The sequence below is a fragment of the Catharus ustulatus genome, chromosome 4 (assembly GCF_009819885.2).
Source record: "Catharus ustulatus isolate bCatUst1 chromosome 4, bCatUst1.pri.v2, whole genome shotgun sequence".
NCBI lineage: Eukaryota > Metazoa > Chordata > Aves > Passeriformes > Turdidae > Catharus > Catharus ustulatus.
The window spans coordinates 24,654,127-24,676,889 of NC_046224.1; the positions used below are offsets into that span (position 1 = coordinate 24,654,127).

General features: G+C 50.0%; 2 protein-coding genes across 2 annotated transcripts; one reads left to right on the forward strand and one right to left on the reverse strand.

Moving 5' to 3' along the window:
* The first annotated feature begins 5,767 nt into the window (after positions 1 to 5,767).
* LOC116995755 (urotensin-2 receptor-like) lies at positions 5,768 to 7,197 on the forward strand. The gene has a single exon (XM_033058700.1). The coding sequence runs from the start codon at positions 6,103 to 6,105 to the stop codon at positions 7,195 to 7,197; it is 1,095 nt and encodes a 364-aa protein (XP_032914591.1). The 5' UTR covers positions 5,768 to 6,102.
* Positions 7,198 to 9,489: 2,292 nt separating this feature from the next.
* On the reverse strand, positions 9,490 to 13,259 carry LGALS1 (galectin 1). Its single transcript, XM_033058303.2, has 4 exons — positions 13,137 to 13,259; positions 11,528 to 11,607; positions 10,156 to 10,327; positions 9,490 to 9,698 (listed from the first exon to the last, which is right to left on the reverse strand). Exons 1-4 carry the CDS (start codon positions 13,143 to 13,145, stop codon positions 9,555 to 9,557), a joined length of 405 nt encoding a protein of 134 aa, XP_032914194.1. The 5' UTR covers positions 13,146 to 13,259; the 3' UTR covers positions 9,490 to 9,554.
* Between the last annotated feature and the right edge of the window lie 9,504 nt (positions 13,260 to 22,763).

Consider the following 22,763-nt stretch of genomic DNA (forward strand, 5'->3'; position numbering starts at 1 on the left):
TAACAGCAGAGTACGTGTAGCATGGCACGTCTGTCTCTGCTCTGCATTCTGTCCCACCGTGTCTTCCTTGAGACAATGAGGCTCAGATGTGAGTGAACAAAGGGCAGGGTGGCATCGGGCATGGGTGTCATGTGGTGGTGTCTCGCTAGAAGGCAGTGGTGCCTACGTAATTGGCTTCTGCTCCCTGCTCTGCGGCAGGCAGCTTCCCGGGGCTCCGAGGGAAGGAGGGGGAAAGCTCAGAGGAGGAGGATAGTCTTTGTGAAGAGGAAGGAAAGACCGAGTGTAAAATATCCAGTCCTTTGAATCTTTAGGAGCTTGCTGCTGACTTGAGGGCAAAGATCAGAAACGGCCAGGACAGAAAATGTGAGATGTCCTACCATCTGGTGGGCCTGCTTGCAAACTGGGGACTACATCCACAACACTCAAACCTCAAAGGGTCCTGATGTTTTTAGGAGGGAGCAGGGGACAGGTTCTTTCAGTCTGGCTTGGCTAGGGAGAGCTGTGTGGCTGTTCCCTGCCTATTGCACTTCCAGGGCTGGCCCTTATTCCCCTTCTAAAGCCACAGCATGATGCTTTCCACCCTCCTCACGATATTATGGGGTTGAAACAGCACCCTGGCCTCGCCCTGTTCCCCAAATATCCTGCAGAGCTGGCCTGGGGTGCTGTATCATGTGGAACAGATGAGATATCAGAGGGTCTTAATCCTAGGGATGATTATTCTGTTTTATTCTTAGGCTTCCATGAGGGCAGAGCAGGAGGGAAAGAGGATAAGGAGGAAGTCCCAAGGAGGGCTCAGGTTTTTAAGGGTCAGGAAAGGGGAGGGGTCATTTCTTGGCTTCTTTCCAATAAGAATGCAGGAGGTCAGTTCCATAGGTCTTGCAGGGGTTACAGGGTTAAAGGGACATACCATTCTTAAAGCAGTAGGGTACTGGGTTACAACATTTCACCCTTTTTTTGTTTAGAAGAAGAGAGAAGATTATTCTGGATACAACTTATGATCTTTCCCACCACTTTGAGTTAGTAGGAGCCTTAGATTGTTTCAGGGTTTTCATCTCTATGTGGTTTACCATGGCGACAGAGGGCATGAGACCACTAATGGCCTTGAGAACTAAGTGTCAAAGGATTCCAAATGCCAGTATTACAAGGAAAAGAATAACAAAGAATAACAAAATAGTTTTGACTATAGAAGTCCACCACCCTGTGAATCCCCAGCCCTTGAACAGTTCGTTGAACCAGTCTTCAGATTCTTGCTTCACTTGTCCGATCAGGGTTTTCATGTCTCGGAGGGCAGCATGGACGTTAGGAGCTTTCGAGGTCAGGTTCATTCAGCAAAGTCCTTCAAATTCCTGGCACTCATGTCCATGTAACAGCAGGAGAAAATCTATGGCAGCACGATTTTGGAGTGTGGCCTGCCTGGTAATTTGTTCGTCTTCTAGGAGGGAGCTGATGGCAGTGGATGTCAAATTTGCCTGTTTGACTACCCAACACTCTAGGTGGCCCAATTCACCCAGAGCCTTGGCTGCTGCTACCCATGGAAGAAACAGGGATACAGCAACTCTTTTTGACTTGGCCCAATAGAAAATTTCAGAGTCACAATCTTTGTCCAAATTGTCTGCACTTCTCTTTTGGACTTTATTCACTGATTTGTTTTTATGAGTCCAATCCTTAATTAAGGTTTCGTTGGGTGCCAACAGGGACAACCGCCCAAAGGTACATGGTCCTCCTAAAAGCCGAGAGGGAATTCCTGCCCATGCCCGATCTCCACAAATCAAGAACAACCCCTTAGGGAGGCTCTTGGGACTTGTGAGAGATGGGGAGTTTGCTGCAAGGTGACTCAAAACCCTGTACCACTTTTTGGCTGTGAATTCCTCTCTATATTGTATTACATTGTGGAATTCTTTGGTGTCAGAAGGTTTTGGATAAATTACAAGCTGAATGCAGTATTGTGCTGGATAGGAACCTAACAGCTCTAATTCCTGAGGTTCCTGAGCTGCTTTTGGCAAATTGGGCAGCAGTTCCTCCATAGGATTCTCTTCTGTTTGCTGCCTACTAGTTTTATATAGTGAAATTGTGTGTATCCCAGGAATTTCATTTTGCATCTCCATTGCAAAACTGGCTGAATATTCTCCAGCCTTCAAGGGAACTCCTACCAGGCACGTGGACATAGGATTTTCTGCTGCTGCGGAGGACAGGCATATGTTTTCCTGTTGGAGAGTCTTTGCCAGGGTCACCCAGACGTTTTGACGCGGCTGAGGGACAATCCATGCAGCTGCCTGACTGTTCAGTGTTAACAGGATGACAACTTGGATGGGGTTCATCAAGAGTTGAGTGGAAGGGAGGTATTCTCTAAAAAGAAAACAAACATTTTAAAACATGTTAAAAGTCTCTGAGTCTGCCGGAAGGTTGTCTTCTATGTCAGTTCTCTCTCCTCTCTGGCGGCGTCTTCTTTTCGAAGCAACTGTGACTTGCTTCTCTTCCTCTTCAGCTGGAGCTGGCTGTTTGGGGACAAAAGGCTTCACCCATTTCTGGGGAATCCACCGAGGGCCTGAGGGAGTGGATACGCATGCGTAACCACGTCCCGAGGTAACAAGCTCATTAATCCCCATACCATTTGTCCCGTCCTCCCCCTTAGTTTTAAAGAGGGAGGGATTTTCCTGTGTGGAACCTGCTGTATTTATATCTTTGCGCGTTATGATATTTATGGCGGGTACGCACTGTACACCTAGTTATTTTGTTTGTTGGTCTTCTTCTGTTTCTGGTTGTGTGGGCAGTCCCTTGCATAGTGTCCTGTTTTCTTGCACTGGAAGCAGGTGATGTGCTGCAGCTGTTGTGGTGGTACCGGTTGCTTCCTTGGTCCTGATGTCATAGCTGCTGCAGACCTTGATTGTGCTGGTCCTGGATTCCTCTCTGATGCACTGAACAGTTCTGCTTTTCTGGTGCAGGCTTCTATCATCTGTGCTAAGCTAGGTGGTGGGTCGAGGGGAAGACTAAGCATGACCCTGCGACATGATTCATTAGCGTTTTTCTGAGCCATCTCCTTCAATAGCTCTGCCTGCACCTTTGGGTCCGAGACTTGTCTCTCCACCTGTGCACGGAGGCGATCCAGAAACTGCAAGAAACTTTCTGAAGGAAACTGTTTAATATTAACATAACTACCTGTAACTTCAACAGTAGGTAATTGATTGAAAGCTTTTTCTGCTGCTAGAGAGATCTTAGCCAAAACAAACCTAGTTAATAAGTGTGCCTGTTTCTCAGGGCTTTCAAATTCTCTTTCACCTATGAGATGTTCCTGTGTAATACCATTATTATCTTCATCTTTTGCACTTTCTGGGCTTCGTTGAAGTTCCTGCAAAAGCACTCTTAATGATCTTTTCCAAATGCTTTCCCATAAAATAAATTCAGAAGGGAATAACAAACATCTGAATAAATCCTTAATATCATTGGGTACCATCTCATTAGAACTAAATGTTGCTCTTACAAATCCTTTAAACATTTCACTGTGTCTGCCAAATTCTCTTTGAACCTTACAAATTTCCTTTTTATCTTGGTATGTTAGTGGCTGATATGTCCTCCTGCCATTTCTCCTACCCATATAAATGACAGGAGCCACAGACGGAATCTGGGTTTCCAGATGAGAAGTTTTAGGGATGGGCAGTACCCCACCCTCTGCTCTGGGCTGTGTTATCTGTTGATTGTGTCCCTCTGCAGAGACAGTGTCCTGAGGTGTGAGGGCAGAGGGCCTTATCACACAGGGAGGTCGTGTAGAACCACCCCCACCCCGCTCTGTGCTAGCCTGATAGCTTGGGGGAAGAGATTGCAAAACCTGTACCGAGGGGGAACAGCCCTGAAAACCCAGGGGCCAGGATGGGTTTAGGGGTGGAATTGAGGGTGGTAGCAGGGGATAAGGGGTATTATGGGAAGAAGAAGAGTTTAATGACATGTGGCTGGAGCCATGTTGGAAGTTGCATGCAGCCTCAGCCTGAGTTAGAGAGACAGGGGAGTCAGATTTCTGGTTTGAAGAGAGAATATTACATGAAGAGGGACAGATAGAAGAACTGGTGGACTCTGAGGCAGTTTGCTGTGGGTGGCTGTTATTTTCTGTTTGAAGTAAAAGTTTTCTAATTTGCAAAAATATTGGGAGGAATATTGAGGCTTTTTCACCCCCATTTTCGACTTTTAAAGTTAATAATTCTCCAATTTCATTCCAAAATAAAACCGAATTAATATCTTCCAAATTAAGATCAGATCTTTCCACAGACAGCCACTTAGCAAACCTTTCTAGTTTTCTGTTAGTAATATTCACATTTGCAATCTTTAAAAGTTCTCTAATCTGTGAAGCCACGCTCTGTTTCAAACTAGATTGCTGCGTACCCATATTTTTTCACAGCAATTTACTCTAATATCTCACTACAATGCAAAGTTAGAACACAGTAAGATTGCGGTTCAGTTTGTATCTCCCGCGCGTGGAAGGAGAGCAAAACAGCTGCCCGCCTGCTGTCCCCTCCCCCGACAGAGACTTACTGGCTGTAGCAACTAGCGCCTGTGTTTGAAACCGTCTGTCTGGCGTGATACTTCACACACGGCAGAAAACAGCCTCAGGCTCCTATCACCACCCCCACCAGCGTCTCCGGCTGTACACAGCTCCAAACCCCCAGGGCGGATGCTGTGCAGCCTGTCCCCGGCACTTGGGCACTTCGTTGTTACAGAGAAAGCACCTCAGAATCCCCCCCCACGGAGGAAAATTGATACTTACCAATCTGTGCGAAGTGCCAAGGAGCTGAAAAACTGTGCTATGCAGTAATTCTGGTCTGAAATCGCTCACCCTTGGGCTGGATGAGTTGTCGATCTCGTCCCCTTAAGCTAAACCTGCTACAAAGCAAGTTTCGCCCGCAGGGTAGTTGGCTTCCCGTCAGCTTCTTAACCCTTTAAGGGTCACAGCCTCTTACGTGGGTTTTAATTAAAAAAAACACCACGGACCAGGGGCCAGCTGAAACAGCACCCTGGCCTCGCCCTGTTCCCCAAATATCCTGCAGAGCTGGCCTGGGGTGCTGTATCATGTGGAACAGATGAGATATCAAGGCTCTTAATCCCAGGGATGATTATTCTGTTTTATTCTTAGGCTTCCATGAGGGCAGAGCAGGAGGGAAAGAGGATAAAGAGGAAGTCCCAAGGAGGGCTCAGGTTTTTAAGGGTCAGGAAAGGGGAGGGGTCATTTCTTGGCTTCTTTCCAATAAGAATGCAGGAGGTCAGTTCCATAGGTCTTGCAGGGGTTACAGGGTTAAAGGGACATACCATTCTTAAAGCAGTAGGGTACTGGGTTACAACAATGGGGTCTTGTCTTTCAGTTGCCTCTTGTCTCAAATGAGGATAACTGTACAAGGAGAAATGGGAAAAAGAAAGGGAAACAAGAACAAGAAGGAAGATGGAGCAGGATAAATATGCAGGAAGATGTGGGGGAAGAAAGCATGTCTTCCAGAAAGAGGAGGGAGCCAGTGGGGCTCCTCAGCTAGCGGCTAAAAGCCCAGTGTAAATTGGGAACTCAATTCACACCGGTGTGTGAAGCTGAGTCAGGCACATTTTTCCATGCAGTGGTCAAGGCAGCTCTCAGGGGGTTGGTTCAGTGGGCCAGGGCCCACCTCTCCAAAGTCTGTCTGAGCTGAGCTGACACAGACTCGGGAGCAGGAATCTACTTGTTCATCCAACTGTTTCTGTGGGCCCAGCGAATTTTGGAGAAGCAACAAAGGATGAGCTAGTGAAGAAAAGAGACATTTCCTCCTGGATAGCAGAGGTTATCTTGCATGTCTTGGTCTTGAAGGAAAAGGCAGTGTCCCTTTCTCGGCTTTTTCATGGCTAAGGAAAACAACTGGACAGAGCTTGTGATGGAAAACATCAGCAAAATGGACTGGGCTGGAGGTGAGGAATAGACTTCTCTGAAGCACCCTATGTATGTCTGATGAACTCTTCCCGTTCTTCGCTTAGTTGCTTTGCTATTGAAGATAGACATGTCCCATACAGTGAGAGCGGAAAGCAGAAGGAAGGAACAGGTTTGATTTGCTTGATTTGCAAGAGAGCTTGATTTGCTCTTTCTCAGCTTACCCAAAGATGTTTTACAACTCTTCTCTCCTCAGCCCAAGTCCTAGAGAGGATCCCATGGGTGGCAGTTTCTTGGAGGAAAGCAGTGGTGAAGGTGGTGACAGCAATATCCTGGGAGGGGACAGCCTAGTCACAGGACCACTGGGCGCAGTGCTGCTGGTCATGTGCCTCACTGGCATGGTGGGGAACATCTACACAGTGGCAGTGGCCTCTGGCAGGGTGGCAGGCTGCTCAGCAGGCTCCTTGGGGGTCTACATGATGAACCTTGCCCTGGCTGACCTCCTGTACCTCTCCACCATCCCCTTTGTGGTTTGCACCTACTTTGCCCATGACTGGTTCTTTGGGGATGTGGGTTGCAGGCTTTTGCTCAGCCTGGACCTCCTCACCATGCATGCCAGCATTTTCCTCCTGACCGCCATGAGCCTGGAGAGGTACTGGGCAGTGGCCAAGCCTCTGTGGGCCAGGCGGGCCAGTAATGCCTACCGCAAGCTGGCCAGCGCCGTCCTCTGGCTCCTCTCGCTCCTGCTCACGGCCCCCATGATGGTGATGACTCAGCTGCGGGAGGGGGACAGCCCCCACAAGCGCATCTGCATCCCCACCTGGACGCCATCAGCTTTCCGGCTCTACCTGACAGTGCTGTTCTCCACCAGCGTCCTGGCACCCGGCACAGTGCTGGCCATCGTCTACACCCGCCTGGCCTGGGCCTACCGGTCCTCGGCCTGGGGCCTGGGGCTGCCTGTGGCCGGCCGGGCCCCCGCACGGCGGCTCCTCTCCAGGATCTCTGCCATCGTGGTGGCCTACTGGGTCTGCTTCCTCCCCTTCTGGGCCTGGCAGCTGGCCAGGCTGTACCAGGGAGAGGGGCTGGGCATCAGCCCTGCTGCCCAGGCCTACCTTAACTTCGGTGTCACCTGCCTGGCCTATGGCAACAGCTGTGTCAACCCCTTCCTCTACACCCTGCTTGCAAGCAGCTACCGCGGGCGCCGTGGCCGCACCGGGACGGGCGTGGCACGGCCTGCAGCAGGCTCTCAGCAGGCTGCAGGAAACCATGGCATCCCCCTGGCTTTCAGGGAGGTGTTGGGGTCTGTGAGGGAAAGCGAGGGGTGAGCAGGCTGGGAACACCTGACCTTGGCTGGGGTCATGTTGAGAAATAAAGGTGTGTCACCTTCCATGCCAGCATGCAGTGTCTTCCATCGATGTTGTTGCAGTGCTTTCCCCTTTGTGTGGCTGCTCATCCTGCTCAGTTGGGCGGGGAGAGTGCTTGTCTCAGGGATCCTGACTCCATCCGCAGATCCTGCAGCCCTCACACACCAGCCTCCACCTTGCACAAGGCTGGGGAGTGGGTGGAAGGGAGCAGTCAGCTTCAATATGTCTAAATTATACATCTGGGGAACCTTTGCCACCCCTCATCTCCTCACTAGCAACGGGCCAAACCATAACAAAGTCAGGACAACAGTGAGTCATAGATTTCACAAGAACGATGAGTCACTTAAGAAACAGCCAGGCTAGCAGGAGACCTCACTAAGGTTCATCCTCCTGGTAAAGCTACTACTGAGCTTTCTTCAAGAAACCATCACAAAAAAGTCTTTGAAGAATCTAAAGAAAGTGCAATTAAGAGGCAGTGCTCCCCTGTAGTACAGCCCAGGGAGTCCAGTACACTGGCTCAGTTTTCAAGATCAGGTCAGCAGAGGAAGCTGCAAGGAGAGAGCTTTCCTCTGTGTCCATCCTGACAGTTCATGGTACCCTCACCAACACCATGGCCCTGCTATGGTTGAGGGAAATACCCAATTCTCTGCCCTACCCACTGTACCCTAGTCTGCCAGACTGTGCCAACATCACTGTGCAAACTGAGCCAGGGCACTTGCCTTGAGACTACCTAGCCTAGCATGGGTCATTTCCATACCACTGAACCTCTCTTCTCCAGAAAGGATGGCTTCATCTTTATCACGCCATGGGAAGAGTCTCCAAGCCATGCTGTTCCCCTGCCATTCCTATACACAGGGTGGCAATCCTAGATGCCATGTTTACAGTTACAGATGTAGCCCTAAAAAAGAGTGTGATGTGTACATCCAAAGCAGATGGGCTTCAGGTAGCACAGGACTTCAAGAGAGATCCAGTTGCAGAGACCCAAGTTGCTTGTACACCCCAAGTGTTCCTGCCTTTCAGCTAAGATCTCAGCTTATCTCTCTTCCTTCTCAGACCCACACTTCCTAGCAGCCCAGCCTCTCTCTGCATGGGTACCTAGGACTTGGCAGAGCCTCATGAATTATGCAATGAGAATGGCAAGTACAGTTGCTGAAGGGGAAAGTCCCTGTTCTCCAGCTGCCCTGGAATTAGCACAGCCAGGCCTGCAGGGAATCCTGTAGTACATCAAATTGTTAGTGCCTTGTGTTGCTTGTGGTCAAGCCTTTTATCCCAGACCGACCTGGTAACTGCTGTGCACTGGGGATAGGACAGATCCCACCTTTCCCATACCCACCAGGCACAGCATGCTCAACAGCAGTGCCAAGGTAGCATTAAACTGAGAAAGTCCCTGAGGCAGCTATGCAGTAACATCAAACATGCCTGACTGCCTCAGACTCCACAGAGTCTAGCCTCAGCTTAGACTGAGAAGTACTCAGGTTTATTTGGGCCAAGTAAAACAGGAACAAAAGCATAGTGCACACATCCTTAGCATCCCGCATTCCAGCTGGACAGTGCTGCCTCCCTCAGCTCTGGACAGAACAGGCAAAGTACAAGAGGAGAATAAAACCAGACACCCCCACATTACTACTCTCATGTGCTACAGCACAACACTTTATGCTCCTGCAGTAACTGGGAAGAAAGGATTTGGATGAGGAAGCCTCTACATGCTCTGCCACACCCAGCAAGGCAGCTTTTCTACTGTCTCCATATAGCAGTAAGAGGTCCCAAGCAGACATGGGAGTAGGACCAGCCTCTACAGAAGGTTGCAGCTAAAACTACCACAGTTAAGGACTTTCCCTTCACTCCATGCCCCACTAGGCTCACCTAGCAGAGCCACTCAGAGCCATCTGATGTCAGCCAGGAATACTAAATTTAGGCAGAAATTGAGTTAATTTATTCAGGGAGTGTAAGGTGTCAGTCTAGACCTCAACAGTGGGAGATCTTGTTTAAGGGACTCTTTTACTGTGCCTGCAGTGACAATTAGCCCCAATGCCTCCTCCTGCAACTCTCCTTGGACTTTTAACCTTCTGTCTTCCCAGGCTTTTAACCTTCATCTCCTTTAGTTTCCATCCGTGACTTTCAAGGACCAAGACTGGGACAATTGCATCCACTTATGGTACTCAAGCAAAACTCTCTACTCCTATCCACCCACCCCCAGCAAGGTGCCACTCCCATGAGGACTCAATATTAAACAGATTAGATTTTGAGACTTAGTACACCAAAACTCTTATTTATTGATTGCTTTTTCTGTATCTTTGAGATGACAGTGTCAGAGGAAGTTATTCCCAGCTGAGGGACTGGAGTGTGAAGTCCCCTTGTGTATCAAAGTAGTCAAAGACAGTGAGGTTAAGCCGGTTAGGGAACGTGAACTGGTGGCCTGGCAGGTGGACTGTCACATCATTTTGGTTGACACCAAAAGTTATCTGCAAGGCAAATGGAAAAGTTAGAGACAGTTTCCTCAAGCCTCTCCTCTCTGCAGCACTGCTGTGCCACCCTCTACTTTACAGGGTGAACAAGCTCAGTAGCCTCTCCTCTCTGCAGCACTGCTGTGCCACCCTCTACTTTACAGGGTGAACAAGCTCAGTAGAATAACCTGCTCATCAACAGCCAGGAATGTTATCCTAGTCTCCCAAGAGATGCCCATTCCCTGCTCTGTTCAATAGTAATGTCTTTGAGATAGATGGAGCTTGCACATTTGATCCCCACCCTCCATCAGTGCTCAGAGCTGAGTGGTGGCACTGGCCAAGCAGGAGAAACCAGACACCTCCTGTACAGACAGTCCTGAGACAGCCCCTGCAGCTGGGTGTCCTGTGCCAAACACCCTCCCTTCACCAGAGCATGTACAGAGAATATATATATATAAATATATGCATGCCTCACCTCTGCTGTGCCCCCTTTCTGGAAAGGGAAGACAGCCTCCCTGTGCTCTGCACCCCACTCTTCCACCTTCTTTGAGTTGCACACGATGGTGTTCACATCACCATGAGCATCAAAACGGGGATTGAAGTGGAGTCCAAGGAGGGTAGCATCCTTGCCCAGGTTCATCACAAAGCTGCAGAGAAAAAAAAAGTAGACATCAATACAGCTAAAAAAAATTAAAATCAATACTATGGTAGAATGTCTCTCATTACCATGGGCATCCCTGTGTCTGTTTCTTCAAGCTCAGCTGAGGGTAACCTAAGCTAAACCCTTTGCTAAATTACACAGCTTCCCTAAAAAGATGTGCTGTGGCAGTAAGGGGCACTTTTCTGGGGTGATAGGCTCCAGAGTGCCATCCCTGGGAGAAACATCACTTGGTTTCCTCAAAGCTTTTAATGGTTCGGCATGCAATGCCCTAAACAGAGTTATAACACACCCAAAACAATTCCCAGAGAGTCAGCTGCTTTCCACGGATTTCCTTTCAGTACTCAACAGTTAGCTAGTGCTGCATCCTGCCTGACAGCCACTGCTTTCTCCTCATCCTGCAGGCAGCTGAAATAATTACTAAGCTAATGTCATTAGCTATCCCAAAGTATCTGCAACAGCAGTGGGAGGAAGTTTCCTAGCCTAGTGTCCACCTTACCTTCAGGCCTCTTACCCAGGTGAGAAGAGGCATATTATTTGGCAAGAGAAAGCCTGGGAGGCTTCACTCAGACAGTATCAAACTTCAAAGGCCCTGGGAAGAGCTGGGACATGTTTCCTGGAACACCGCTAGTGCTGGTAAAGCAGCTACAGGCTCCACCTGACCTGCAAAGGGCTCCAACCCAACCACAGACCTGCACAAGGGCTGGGGCCTGCTCCAGAGGCTTCGATGGGAAACCTAGCCACCCCAATCCCTGCACATTTAGGGGTACATTTCCACTTAAGCCCGCCTGCCTGCTCACCACCTTTCTTCCGTCTTTCCACACCACCATGTGATGGGCAAATCCACTGAGGCACCATAAATGTCCCTACTCCTGGCCATCTTCGTGCAGATGAGAGGATGTGGTGGAACAAATGGTCTCAAACCAAATCTCAGTATAGACACAGCTTCCATTTCCTCTACCCTGCACTAGAGAGGATGTGGTCACTGCCAGCGTGTGCAGCTGGAACTTCACATCTGCTTGGCTTAGCCCCCTGGCAGTACTGTGACTGCAATGTGCATTAGGTGATGACTCACTGGAAGCACTGCTGGTGTTAACCCCTTCTCCTCTTCTATCCAAGGGACAGAGTCCTTTTGCAGACCCCTCAGTGCAGTGCCTTGGCCATGCCTGGGTGGCACAGCACAACTCACCTCTTGGCATTTGGTGCAATTTTCCCCTTGACAGTGAGGCGCTGGCCAGGCTTGAGACCCAAGTTGGTGCACACTGGTCCCTGGGGAATGTGGAAGCAGAGGCATTAGCTCAGTACCTGCTGGCTCACTTGTTCTGACTTGGCAGCTTTCCCTGCTGCCTTTCAAGACATGCTTTGCTTTGGACCCATGGAGAAACAGGGAAGCTCCCTTGCCCTGGGGCATTGCAGCAAGGACATCCCAGAGAAGCTACCCCAATCACATGATACATTTGATTAGAGCTCGATTTCCTAATCTGTCTCCTGCTGCTCTCATCAACATATCTGTATTTCACAGCAGTGAAGCGTAAGTACCTGCACACTCCAATCACACCCACCCCATCCCAAACACACCCATGTGCCTTGCGGGTCTCGTGTCATCCCACACAATTCTGTCTGGGATGGAGACTCCACTCCCTTCCCCTAGCTTGTGTTTGAACTTCAAGCCTTGCCCAGGTCCAAGGACTCAGATACTTTGCCTCCCATCTCACAATGGCTTGAGCATTTTTTTTAATGTAGGTTCAGTACTTACAAGAGCATTCTTCTGCTCCACAGAGACACCTGCCCCCCACCTTCTCTACAGGAGGACCAGAGTATCCTGGCAAGCCCATGTGTACTCATTTTTCATCACAGCAGAGTCAAAACCTCAAGAATACTGAAAATCTTTTCATATCCCACCTTAAAAAAATAAGCTTGCTCTTAGGACAATCCCTGCTTAATCACCCTCAGCCTAATGAAAGGCAAATTAATCAAAGAAGTGCAATCTCCCTTAATACAAGCATCTCCCTAGCAGTCACAGAATAGTTAGAGCTGTAAGGGATCTTGGAGATCAAGTCCAACCCCCCTGCTAAAGCAGGTTCATGTAGAGCAGGTTACAGTGTCGTGTCTTCTGAGCAGCAGACTCCACAACCTCTCTGGGCAGCCTGTTCCAGTGCTCTGTCACCCTCACAGCGAGGGAACTGTTCCTCATATTTAGCTATAACTCCCTGTGTTTCAGTTTGTGCCTCTTGCCCCTTCCCCTGTTGCTGGGCAACTCTGTGAAGAGTCTGGCCACATACTCTTGATACCTGCTCTTAAGATAACCTCTCTAACCTCTTAAGGTATTTGAACGTATTGTTTGACATTCACAGAACACTTCTGTAGGGAACACTCCTTCCAAAAAAAGAGAAGAATAACAATGTAATAACTCATGAAAACTTCAGCCAGAAAGCAAGCTGCAAGGCTGCCCAGAGAAGATGCTTAGACAGCAATAAATGTTACTGCAACAGCTTCTGCAGAGTAGAGCTGCAGTAAAATAGGTTAACCCAGCTTAGGGCTCAACCCAGCGAGGATCCCCACATGTACTGCCCCAAAGGCATCCTACAGGAAAAAAGGAACCACTGCTGCTAGAACACAAAATATCAGCCAGCCCTCTGTGGTGGATGCAGCAGGGATCGTCCCTCACCAGTAGCAGGCACCCAACTCTAACAGACCCTCCGATGCTGGGGCTGATGTGCAAGCTAGCACAAGCACCTCACACCCAGCCAACACAGCCCCACCTCCAGCAAAGCTGCCCCATCCCTTTCTCTACTCACACAAGACATGGTGCTGCTCTGCAGGGTAATGCCCCTCTCCACCGAGGTGCAAGGGTCCCACGCAAGTGGCTTCTACAGCCCCTCCCTTGCCTTTAAATAGATGGAGAGCTGAGTTGTCCCTGCCCTTCTCCACCCCATGCACCAATGGGAAGGGTGGCAGGGGTTGGTTTTGGGAGGAGGGAGGGTCTATTAGACAGAGCTGCCTCCTCCTACACTCGCCCAGCCTCCTCTCCAGGATGCTGAGCACAACTGTTCCAAGCAGGCTGCAGGCCACTCCAGGAAAAGATCCAGCTGTGTGTGGCCATGAATCCAATGGAAAATAGTTCTACAATGAATGTTTTATTATCCAAGGCCTTTATCCCACATGGAAAATGGTCATATGGATCGAGATTTGGCGGGAAGGGTCTGTGGTGAGGGCGGAGCTCTTCAGCTCAAGTTAAACCAGGAGTAGAAAAAATGTCTCCGAGCACACATAGTACCTCAGAAACTCTTCGTTGTCCAGGTGAAACCCCAGTAACAGAGGACTGAAGCTGCATCCAGAGTCACCCAACTGCACTATGAATCCTTTCTGTCCCAGAGACTGCCCAGCTGCTGACTCAGCCTTTACCACCCACTCTTGTAGGTACAGGAACCAAAGGAGGGGAACAGTCCTTTTTCTACAGAGCCCACAGGCACCCTCAAAACTGTTCAGTTCATCTTGGCTGCAGGGCAGGGTAAGCCAGGAGGAAGCCACCTTGCAAAGTTGGGAAGAAATTATCTGGGAAAGCACCATCCCTAGCTCTTGCTTCTACCCTGAACACAAGCGGGGGCCTGAGGAAGAAGGGGATGGGGGCAAAATGCTTCTATCACAATAAGCCATAGGGTCTATGTGTCTTTTATCTGCCTCTGTGTTCTCTTTGTGGCAAGTATGATTCACTGGGTGAAAGGATTCCTTTGGAAAAAGTTACCCAATTACTACATGGCTCAACTGTAATTATACTGAAAGAGGAGGGAAAAATTCAGGCAGTGTGCCAAGCCTGTGGTTTAGAGCTCTCCTTGTCTTGCATATTTGTCTCTAAATCACAAGACAGTCTGTGATTTCCTTAAGAGGCCCAGAACTGAAACTCTATGAAACAATTTTTTCTTCCATGACTGTGAGGCCCATCAGTTCCCCCTGTGCTGAGGGCATGAGAGTCTCCAGCCCTGTTACCCCTTCCAGTATGACCCCTGAGGATGGCACTACTGAATATTTCCACTTGGTCCCATCAATGCCAGCAGAGGTGGCAGGGAGACCCTCTTGCCTGCCTGCTGGGGAGAGCAGAAACAGGCTCCAGACTTCAGCCAGGTTGCTGATCACTCCATGATACAAGAGGGCAGAGGGCTAAAGTAAAGGCCAAAGTGGTCTTCTCTGCTCTGACATACCTGCTCCCCCTTTCTCCTTCTGGTCACTTGCCTGAAGGTTCAGCTCTTGAGCCTGATCATGTGGTGCAGGACAAGATGCTCTTCATACGAGGAGGAGAAAAAGTAAGTAGAGTCAGCTTCCCTCTACTTGGGATGTGTGTATTATTAAATCAATTCCTTTCAGATCCAAGATTTTGTGAGACTAAACCCCAGGCATCTCTCCAAGTACTTGAGCTGCTGCTGGAGCCATGGTCTAAGGGGCTGGACTGGTAGGGTTTGTTGGATGGGGAGGGGAAATGTGTAAATATTTGCTCTCTTGGAGGTGGAGGTGGAGAGGGCCACTTAAAAGCTATGGGGTAGGTTCTGTGTTTTCTGCAGTCACCAGGTCCTTGAGTTATGTCTATCTAGGGGCCTTTGTCCAAATGCTACTGGGGAGATTAGAGACCAGCTAATGGCTAAGACATGATAATGAAGGAGGGGCTGCCATTCCAGAGAAGGTGCTTAAAGGGCTATTCACATCAAGGAAATTCAGGTTTCAGGTTGGAGTCTACCTTGGGCAGCCTGTGTTTGATAGAAATCCAAGTGTGTCCACTGGCTTTCATTAAACCTTGAATTAAATGACATTAGGATAACAGGGTAATAGCACAAGCAAGGGGGCCATGGGGCGTCCCATTGCCTGCAGGCCGTGGGTCACCTCCATCAGGACAATGCCATGTCTGCCTTCCTACCTCTGGATTGGACATATTGTGATGAGGTGACAAACTCTAGAGCTCCAGCATCATCATCCTCACAAGGGATGGCTGAACTGAGGGGAAGAAAGGTCCCTGCTCACCCTGGTGTCACGTCAGGCAGTGATGGTGTCCTCAGGTGTACTGACACCTACTCCACCACACTGGAGACACAGAAGTGCTTGCCTGTGATTTTCAGGAGCAATGTGGTGTAGGAAGAGCCACTGTGGGTTGAGAAGGGCAGAGTCAGGCTGGCTAGAGCTGGCAATCTTCACTGCCTGTCACCTCCTTCCTTATCAGTATGCAGTGGGCCAGCCAGGGGATGTGCCAGCAGTTTAGCAGCCCATTTGATCTGCAAAGGATGCAGATGAGGAAGATGAGGACAGATCACAGCAGACTTGGTGTCATGGGCTCGTGTGGGAAGTCTACACTGGGACAGGGCTCTTCTCCTCTACCATTCCTGTCTCTCCTCACCAGGAGAGCTCTCCTGCATAACATTTCAAATCCTAGCTTTGTATTAGAGGGAGAGTCACTGTTCTGCATTGTAACTTGGGAAACAAAGGTCTTCTTTGCTCAGTCCAAAGGGGTTCAGTGGATATGATGCTGTTCCTTGAAACAGTGCTCTTGTCCATGCCAGACTCTTGGCCAGAGAGAGCCATGAGTGTGGAGAGAAGAGCAATGAGTGTGGGATATGACTTCAGCAGTGCCTCACCTCTGGTTATGAGGGTGAGGCAGGTGGTGTTTGCATCTGTACTTGCTTTCTGCAAACTGAGGTTGTGTCCTGGACAGGATGGGGCCAGGAAAAGGGGCTGTAGAAGAGCCAGCTGCTATGACAGGGACAGACCAAATTCACAGACAACACAGATGTCCAGGCATCACAGCAAAGACCCCACCAAGCATGTACTATGCTAGGTGTAGGCACCCCACTCAGGTCCTGACTGTGGGCACCTCCAGTGTGACCTGTGCTTCAGTCACCTGCCTCCTGGGAGCAACTTGCTAACCTCTGCTAGCCTTCCCTTGCACAATCTGCTCACTTGTCCTTGGAAAGTGCAAATTATCCTTGTGAGCAATCCCAGACAGTCTTAGGACTTTTAATGCCTTTGAGGCCTGAACCCATCCCCCAGGGCTGGCTGTGACCCAACATTCCCATACAACGTAAGGGCCTGAGAGAAGAGCTACAAGGAGCACCATGAGCAGCCCTAGGGACCTCAGCCTTCTTCCTACACTCTCCTACACTCAAAGATCCCAGGCTGATCTCTCTATGCTGAGATGACACGTTCTTGAGATCACAGCCTCCCTCATGGACATCCTCACACTTCCCAACCTCCAAACTGTAATGCACCTTAGGTTGAAGAGGGAAACATGATTGCTGAAAGAGAGTTTCATCATTGCAAGTAGCTTTGATTTAGAGCATGCCTTCTGGTCTAGCTGATAGGCACTGGTGTGCCTCAGCATATCCAGACTGGTCCTATGGTCAGAGGGCTGGAGTCCAGGTAGTGCAAGTTGTGGGGTTGACTTGGAACACTGGGCTGAGCCGAGGGGGGCTCTAAATAAGGCGGTTCGGCAGCTGCCAGAGGAGAAGCCCAGTCAGGCAGGTATCTGAAGCAAAAGAGGGAAGATTTGTCCCAGATGTTTTTGTGAGGGATGCAGCAATCCTAGGGCATCCTGAGGGATGGCCTAGGAGGAATGGGAAAGGGCCTGGCTGGAAAACCTGTGGACTATGTGTCCAAAGTCCACTTGTACACAGTGTTCTTCGGCTGGCAAAAGCCTGTTTTGGCTTCAGTGACTCTTGCAGTGATTTGCAACATCTTTCCACTGGGAGAGAGCCTTTGTACCTGTTCAGCCACTTTGTGTTATGTGGCCTGTGGTATTTTAGGCTAAGGATTAGGTGTGCTAAACTCAGATTTATTATCTTGTGGACACAGAGCCTCACATCAGGAATGAGCCACAGCAGGATCTCCCAAGCTTTGACTGCTGAAACATTTCCAACCACATCCAATTTCCTGGATTAGGAACCGTCTGTGAGGCTCCAACTCCTGCTGACTCCAGAATCTCTGCTTTCATTAAATCAGTATGGAAATATGTTCCCAAGTGGTGAAGATAATCCAGCAAATGTTATCAAAGGGTACCTGGACAAGTGATTTATCTGGGCGAGCCTGATGTTACAGCTTGGGGAAGCAGGAATGACTCCTTGCACTAATGATGCTGGGACGTGTTAGACACACCTCTAAGTGCATCCTGAGAGGTTCCCAAATCCATGCTCCCCACCTCCTCCCCTGCAACTCTGGCTGCTCACACTGGGCTCCATCTTGCCTTTGGGGTGTAAAGTCTCTGGTTTTTGCAGCGCTTGGTGGGGAAGGGAGGGCTCCTGGTCTGCCAGTGGGGTGGTATCCCTGTGGCTGAGGGATGGACGCAGCACCCCAGCCAGGAAGGCAGGGAGGGAGCTCAGTGCTGGGTCATGGCCACGGGCAACAGGGATCTGCCTGTGTCAGCCCATGGAGGTGGTTGGCCCAAGCTGTTCAACTGCTCTTCTGGCATGTGAGATCAGTGAGGAGACACGCACTGATGAGAGTTAACTCCTCTGTCTGCTGGGGTGACAGGCAGCAGGACTCCTCACCTGACCATGCTGGAAATACTGACAGCACAGCAAAAAAGCCTTTGGTTACCTTTGAAGGATCCTGACTGTGGGGCTGGAGCAGGGTTGTTAACAGATCTTTAATCCCATCCAGGCAATGACTGGTCGGGAAGGCTCCAGGCCATCTGCTCTCCACTTTAAGGACACTTGGCCCCGGGCAGCACAACAAAGGCAAGTCAAGGAGGAACGCTTTAGGAAAGCACGTTCTTGGTTTTGACACAGAGAGGTTGCTCACAATGACATAGCCTGGACCAGGGGTTGTTGCATGTGCAGTATTTGCAAGAGCTACAAACACAGGTTAAGCAAAGCCTGGCAATTGCTGCTAAGCCACAGGGGAACAGCAAACTGGGGAGAGCTAGACGGTGAATGGAGCAAGTCTTGAGTTCTGCTCTAGACAAAGTACAATTAGGGACCTCATACAACTCTGACTTTGAAGTTGATAATATTTTTCTTATTTTAAAAAAGTGGAAAATCAACTTCTGATCAGTGGCATGAATTTCCAGTTTTCTTCAAATAAATCAAAGAAACAGAAGGAAAGGTAAAGAATAGAAGTGAAAATGAGTTGGGGTGCAGCATGTGTTATTCAGGCTGTGCAGGCACCGAAGGCAAGGCTTCAAACCTAACCTATAAGAAATGACAAATTTTGAAAGCAGAGCCAGAAGCTCAGCAAATGCTGACTGTAGAGGGGAAAACATTGCCACCACTTGTCTGGATGTTGGCTAATGACATCCAGAGGGCCTGCAACATAAGCCCCACACCACCGCTGCAGGATTGAAAGGCATAATTGTGCTAAAATACGACTCCAAGGATTATTCCTGTGCTGCTCATTAGTGCTGGAAGTTCAAGGGCAAGGAAATGTAGCTCCATACATGAGAGTCAGATGTTTTGTCACAGGTGTTCTGGAGCAGGAGAGCTGCTGGCTATTGCCTGACTGTGGCCACGGGCTCTGCGCTGCTGCAATACCCAAATTGGTGTCCTTGAGGTGCCTTAGAAACCTACAATTGCTGAGCTTATTTCAAGCCTAGGAACAACCTGCTGAGGCATATTCACTGTCTCATTTTTTGTCTTTTGTTAAAATGATTTTTGAGATGTGCTGGGCAGAAGTTTGTTTGCTGTACTTAGTATGCAAATTGTAAGTGGATGCTGTGTTTGAACATGTTGCAGCAACCCAGATGCTGGTTTCAGGTCTTCCAACAAACAGTACTCAGGAGAAATATGTTCATGGAACACAGGCACGTCCTCCTCCAACACCCTTGAGACCGAAACTCAGCTGCATGCCATTTTTAAGCGAGCAATGTGTGTAAAAACCAGTGTGGAATGATAATCCCAAAGAAAAGGGTTGCTGTGAACAGGATTTGCTGCCAGGAATGACAAGAAGCTTGAAAACACCCGTTTGGTATTTTTTTGTTTGTATGGGAAGTGGTACCTAGGGTGTGGGCTGTGATGTTAGTCTCCACACATGTCAGAAACAGCAGCAGAGATGCTCAGGAGGTGAGACCCGCAGGGAGCCTGAGCACAACAGATTTTACTCCCTGAGACAAACCCTGCTTGGGTCATTGCATCTACTTTGTCAAAAGCATTCATCTGCAGCCAGCCCACGAGCCGGTATTGAGGCACATCTCGTGCTTGGAGAGCCTCCAAAGCACATGGGACCACAAGGCATCAGCACAGCTGAGCAGAAGCCAAGGCAGGCAAAAGGCCAGCTTGGCCTTTCCAAAGGGGAATGGGGCCCCACAAGACAGTAAGGGCTGGAGAAAACAGAATTGCATTGGACAGACATGCAGCTGCTCTTCCTGGGGTCCTGTGGGTGGCACAGCTCACCATTCCCCAGCATGGATGCATCCTCCTGGCAGGGACAGAGCTGGTGCAGCCTGGCACTGTCCTTCACAGCTTGACTGGGGACCCTGAGTCCCCCAAAATGCTCTTGGGGATTTCCATAACATGTGCCATCCTTCCTTGGTGCCCCAAACATTTAGGTGGCAGTGAGCTCTGTTAGGCAGTTGCTGCCTGCCACCCTAGACCAGCTGTAACAATTACCCTGGTAAGCTGTCTGTTATCTGCCAGGATCAGCTGCCGAAATGGAAGGGTGTTTCAGCAGGGCTTGGCACCCTCATTTCCCTGAGGCCTATGCTATTTGGGGAGAGAAAGTGCGGGGCGCTTTCTGATGCTATCACCGTTGGGAGGCTGTGGAAAGCACTGGGATGTGTCATCCCCTGCCATGCTGCTGGTTCCCACTCCCTTGCAAGGGGGCCTGGACACCCTTGAGGCTGGTGGGCACACACACATCATTGCTGTGGTGAGGTTGTTTTGCTCTTTTGGGAGTTTTTGCAAGTGGATCCTTCCAAAGAAGCCATTTGCAGAGCCATCTCTACCCTTGCCACCAAGAACATCCACCCATTATCATGTCCCTCACAAGGGCCTGTTCTCCCTCACCTCTGGTTTCTCCAGCATCAGAGCAGGTGCTGAAGCAGCCCACCAACACCCAAGCTGGGCTTTGCCAACCTACAGCACCTGGGAAGAGCTGACCTTTGGTGCTCAGCCCAGTCCAGGTGTCAACTGTCCACACCTCATGCAAAAGATAGGATCCACACTGGGGATGTCCTTGGTTTCCTCCTACAGATCCTGAGCTGGGGCAGGTTCACAGCAGCAGCTGGTGGGGTGGTAATGCAGGTCATTTTGTCAGGAGCATGAGCTCACACATCCCCAGCACTGGCAGCACAGACATACTCTTCCTCTCTTCTGCCCTGTGTTCCTGGGCAGAAGCTCCTTGGGCTCCTCAGCCTTTCCCAAACAAAGATTGTGTCATTTTTCCAGAAGACAGCTGAAGACCAGTTCATGTCCCAGTAGAACTGGGTGACCTGTGAGAAGGGCAGGAAGCGTGTTAATGCACTTAGCACCAAAATTTTAAAAAAACAAACATGGCTTTGTTCTACAGGATTATAGCCTTTCTCTTGTTGTGAAGGACATGGAGGCTGAGCACTGACAAATTCCTGGAAGAGGAGGGGTGGACATTCCTTGTAGCATCCACATGCCAGTGCTTTGGTGGCAAGTGCTGCTCACTTGATCATGAAGCCTGCTCTTCTCACCCAGCGTAAAAGGTAAGGGAGGGTCCATCAGCCATGGTATTTTTGGAAATACCCTCCCTTCCCCACACGCAACTAGTCTGTGAGGCATGTCCACACTGTGTGTTCAGCCCACAGCAGGTTCACCAGATACACCATGAAGCTAAGGGCCATTGCACCATCTAAAAGTTTCCTTGTACAGGGTGGATTATCTTCAAAAACCACGGACATCTGAGAGTCACTGGCCTCCATGCCCTCAGGCATTTGCTCCAGAAGCAGCCAACTGCTGGGATTCATTATTTCCATTCCCACCAAAGCAAACAGGATAAAACCAGGGAGGTTCTCCTGGTCTCTGTACTATGGCTATATTTAGTCAGGCAGGTTCAATTTGTAATATAATCCACCTCCTCCCGTTCAAAGGGAAGATGGGAGATGAGAGTAGTCCCCAGGTCAAGCCCATGATAAGGAGGTAGCCTCATAGGGAAAACTCTGTCTCTACAGGGTCTGTTGTTGTGTAACCTTGCCCTGAGCAGGACAGGACCTTTGCAGGACCTAGCCCTAAGCCAAGCTCTGGGCAAGGCATCCCCCATGCCAGGCAGGGTAAGCATGCTGGACTTGTTTCACTGGCTCTGCTGGGAACAGAGAGAGATTGTTCCTGACAGGAGCAATCCAAGGGCCACTACTGGTGCAGATGCTGGGTTGGAGCACTGTGAACTTGGTGCTGGGCAGCCCCAAAAGAAGGCAACTTCTTTAGAGCTCAGTTTTGGCACTCCATGAAGTGCCTGCCAGCCCAGGGGCACATGGGGAGGTCCAGAAATGGGGGCCAGCCTCCATACCCCCTGGTGAATGCCAAGCTGCTGTCTGTTCAGGATAAGAGCTGTTGGGGAGGGAAGTCTCCCTGGGCAAGCAGGCATGAGCCGTGACTTTCGTGGAGAGAAACAAGCAGGGGGCAAAAGCCCTGGCCCTCCCAAAATGCACCCCTTCTTAACAATAGTACTGTCAGCAAGGACTTGTGCTGTGTGACAGAGCTCCCCATGGCTCTTGGGGACTTATCTAACCTCTAACAAGATGCAGGGAGACATGCCATGCTGCCAGTCCTTCCCTGGAAAACAAAGGCATTTGTCCCTCTTTGTGGTGTTCTGATTATTTGGGGGAAAGGGAAGGAGAAACAGCAGAGAGCAGAACAGGGCCTTGCCACACGTGGTGCTTTATTCATCTGCCCTGGGGGTGCAAGCTCAGCTTTGTGGGCAGGGGATGTTTTACCTGCTGAGTAAGTCCGTGAGGACCTGTGCCCATGAGCAGCGATGAGAAGGAGAGCAGGAGAGCAGTGGCTGGGAGAAGGATCCATCAGGTCTGGTGGGGCTGGGCTGCTCCAGCCATGGTTTGGGTCTGAGGAGGGTGGTCAAAAATACAATCAGCGTGTCAAAATCAGCCAAGACACTCAGTCTTCCCTAGCTGGCAACCCACTTGGCATAGGCTCCCACCCCACCTTCCCTGGGGCCTGGTCCCCTCTCAGAATGACCCAGCCAGACTCTGTTATTGGGTGCCACAGAGGAAACAGGGCTCTGTTTCTCCCTCTCCTCCTCCTGCGGTGCTGGTGGCTGCGGTGGGGTGACTGCCCGCCGTGCTCAACACTCCCTGCTGGTGGGCGAGGGTACTCATGAACTTGCTCGACAGGTAAAACCTTCCCTCCCTGGGAAGTCTCTCCCTGCATTTTATGACTGCTTACCTGTGAGCCAAGGGTGCCTTTTTGGCAGCTCCAGGAGAGGGCCTGGCTGGGTGCGGAGTGCTGTTTTTCTCTGGGATTTTATTACTTGCTTTG